This window comes from Micropterus dolomieu, unplaced genomic scaffold, assembly GCF_021292245.1.
Source record: "Micropterus dolomieu isolate WLL.071019.BEF.003 ecotype Adirondacks unplaced genomic scaffold, ASM2129224v1 contig_2330, whole genome shotgun sequence".
In the NCBI taxonomy this organism is placed as follows: domain Eukaryota; kingdom Metazoa; phylum Chordata; class Actinopteri; order Centrarchiformes; family Centrarchidae; genus Micropterus; species Micropterus dolomieu.
In genome coordinates this window covers 1-2032 of record NW_025731320.1, presented here as the reverse complement: position 1 = coordinate 2032, position 2032 = coordinate 1, and the positions used below count along the sequence as shown (strand labels likewise).

Here is a 2032-nt window from a genome sequence, read left to right as displayed (position 1 = left end):
GAGGCGGAGGAGGGGGGGGGGGGAGGAGGAGGGAGGAGGAAGAGATGGAGGGAGGAGATGGAGGGAGGAGGAGGGGGACGAGGGTGTTCTGACCTCACTGATCTCGACTGAACTCTAAATAATAAATGTTTTACTCCTTCTCTCTTTGACAGCAGGTGCAGGAGGCTCACCTGGTCCCCGGGGCGGCGCAGTACTCAGTGTAGTATTTGATTTTGGGTTCGGTGCCGCTGGTTCTCAGCGTGGCCACGACGCCGTTCTGTAGACTGAAGGTGATCATGTGACTGCTCCTCGTCACAGGAAGTACCTCCACAGGAAACACACAGACGGGCACATATTACTCAAGGACTAAATAAAGTTTGATCCCTGAATTTGCTCATGTGTTACTGAACCAAACCGTCTTACAGATCTGAGGTCCGGCTGGCTGCTGTCGTATCCTGTGGTGGCGTCTCTGACGTGGACGATCCGGACGCCGCCGCACGTCTTCGGGTACGATCCTTCGCCGTCAAAGTTTCTGATCCGGCTGAAGATCTTCTGGATGGTGGGGGGGTCGTTACAGACCACGTAGGAGGTTTTAGACACGTGATATCCATACCTGGAGACAGGAAGTCACAATAGAAACTATCAGAATAAGAAGAAACATCTTCACACATAAAATAATTACTTTCTGCTTTTCAAGAAAAAGAAGTCTCAGCGCTGTATTTCTGAAAAATCTACATCCAACCTCAGCTTTAAAGTCCTGGAATGTTTCAAGGACCTCTAAAACCTCCTGAAGGACCGTCTAACCTAAGGACTACATGAACATCACAGACTCCGGTGGCCGCTGCCCTCTAGTGGTGGAAAAGATGAAGAACAGCCTGCAGCTGACTTTTGTAAATGTGATTTTAAAAATGATTATAAAGGTTTTAAAAGGTAATTAAACAGGATGAAACTCAACCTTTCAAATCTTCAGTATGTTTACATACATACACTGAACAAAATTATAAATGCAACCCTTTTGTTTTTGCCCCCATTCATCATGAGCTGAACTCAAAGATCGAAGACTTTCTCTCTGTACACAAAAGGCCTGTTTCTCTCAAATATTGTTCAGAAAACTCTCAAAATCTGTTAGTGAGGACTTCTCAGCCGAGATAATCCATCCACCTCACAGGTGTGGCATTTCGAGATGCTGATCAGACAGCATGGGGATTGCACAGGTGTGCCTTAGGCTGGCCACAATAAAAGGCCTTAGGCTGGCCACAATAAAAGGCCATTCCAAATGTGCAGTTTCCCTGTCTTGGGGGGTCCGGAAACCAGTCAGTATCTGGTGTGACCGCCATTTACCTCACGCAGTGCAACACATCTCCTTCACATAGAGTTGATCAGGTTGTTGATTGTGGCCTGTGGACTGTTGGTCCACTCCTCTTCAATGGCTGTGCGAAGTTGCAGTCAGGTCGAGACCCTGATGAGCATGCAGATGAGCTTCCCTGAGACGGTTCTTGACAGTTTGTGCAGAAATTCTTTGGTTATGCAAACCGACTGTTGCAGCAGCTGTCCGGGCGGCTGTTCTCAGACCATCTCGGAGGTGAAGATGCTGGATGTGGAGGTCCTGGTCTGGTGTGGTTACATGTGCTCTGCGGTTGTGAGGCCAGTTGGATGTACTGCCAAATTCTCTGAAACACCTTTGGAGACTGCTTATGGTACATTAACAAGTAACATTCAATTCACGGGCAACAGCTCTGGTGGACATTCCTGCCGTCAGCATGCCAACTGCACGCTCCCTCAAAACTTGCGACATCTGTGGCGTTGTGCTGTGTGATGGAACTGTACATTTTGGTGTGGCCTTTTATTGTGGCCAGCCTAAGGCACAGCTGTGTAATCCCCATGCTGTCTGATCAGCATCTTGATATGCCACACCTGTGAGGTGGATGGATTATCTCGGCAAAGGAGAAGTGCTCACTAACACAGATTTTGACAGATTTGTGAACAATATTTGAGAGAAATAGGCCTTTTGTGTACATAGAGAAAGTCTTAGATCTTTGAGTTCAGCTCATGA

At 47.6% G+C, this 2032-nt stretch overlaps 1 protein-coding gene across 1 annotated transcript; it reads right to left on the bottom strand.

Moving 5' to 3' along the window:
• Positions 1-144: 144 nt before the first annotated feature.
• On the bottom strand, positions 145-592 carry LOC123964426 (glucose 1,6-bisphosphate synthase-like; the record flags this gene model as incomplete). The annotated part of the gene is made up of 2 exons (XM_046041413.1): positions 145-304; positions 403-592. Coding segments are annotated over 2 exons (328 nt in total), but the record flags the coding sequence as incomplete, so codon positions are not given.
• Positions 593-2032: the final 1440 nt, after the last annotated feature.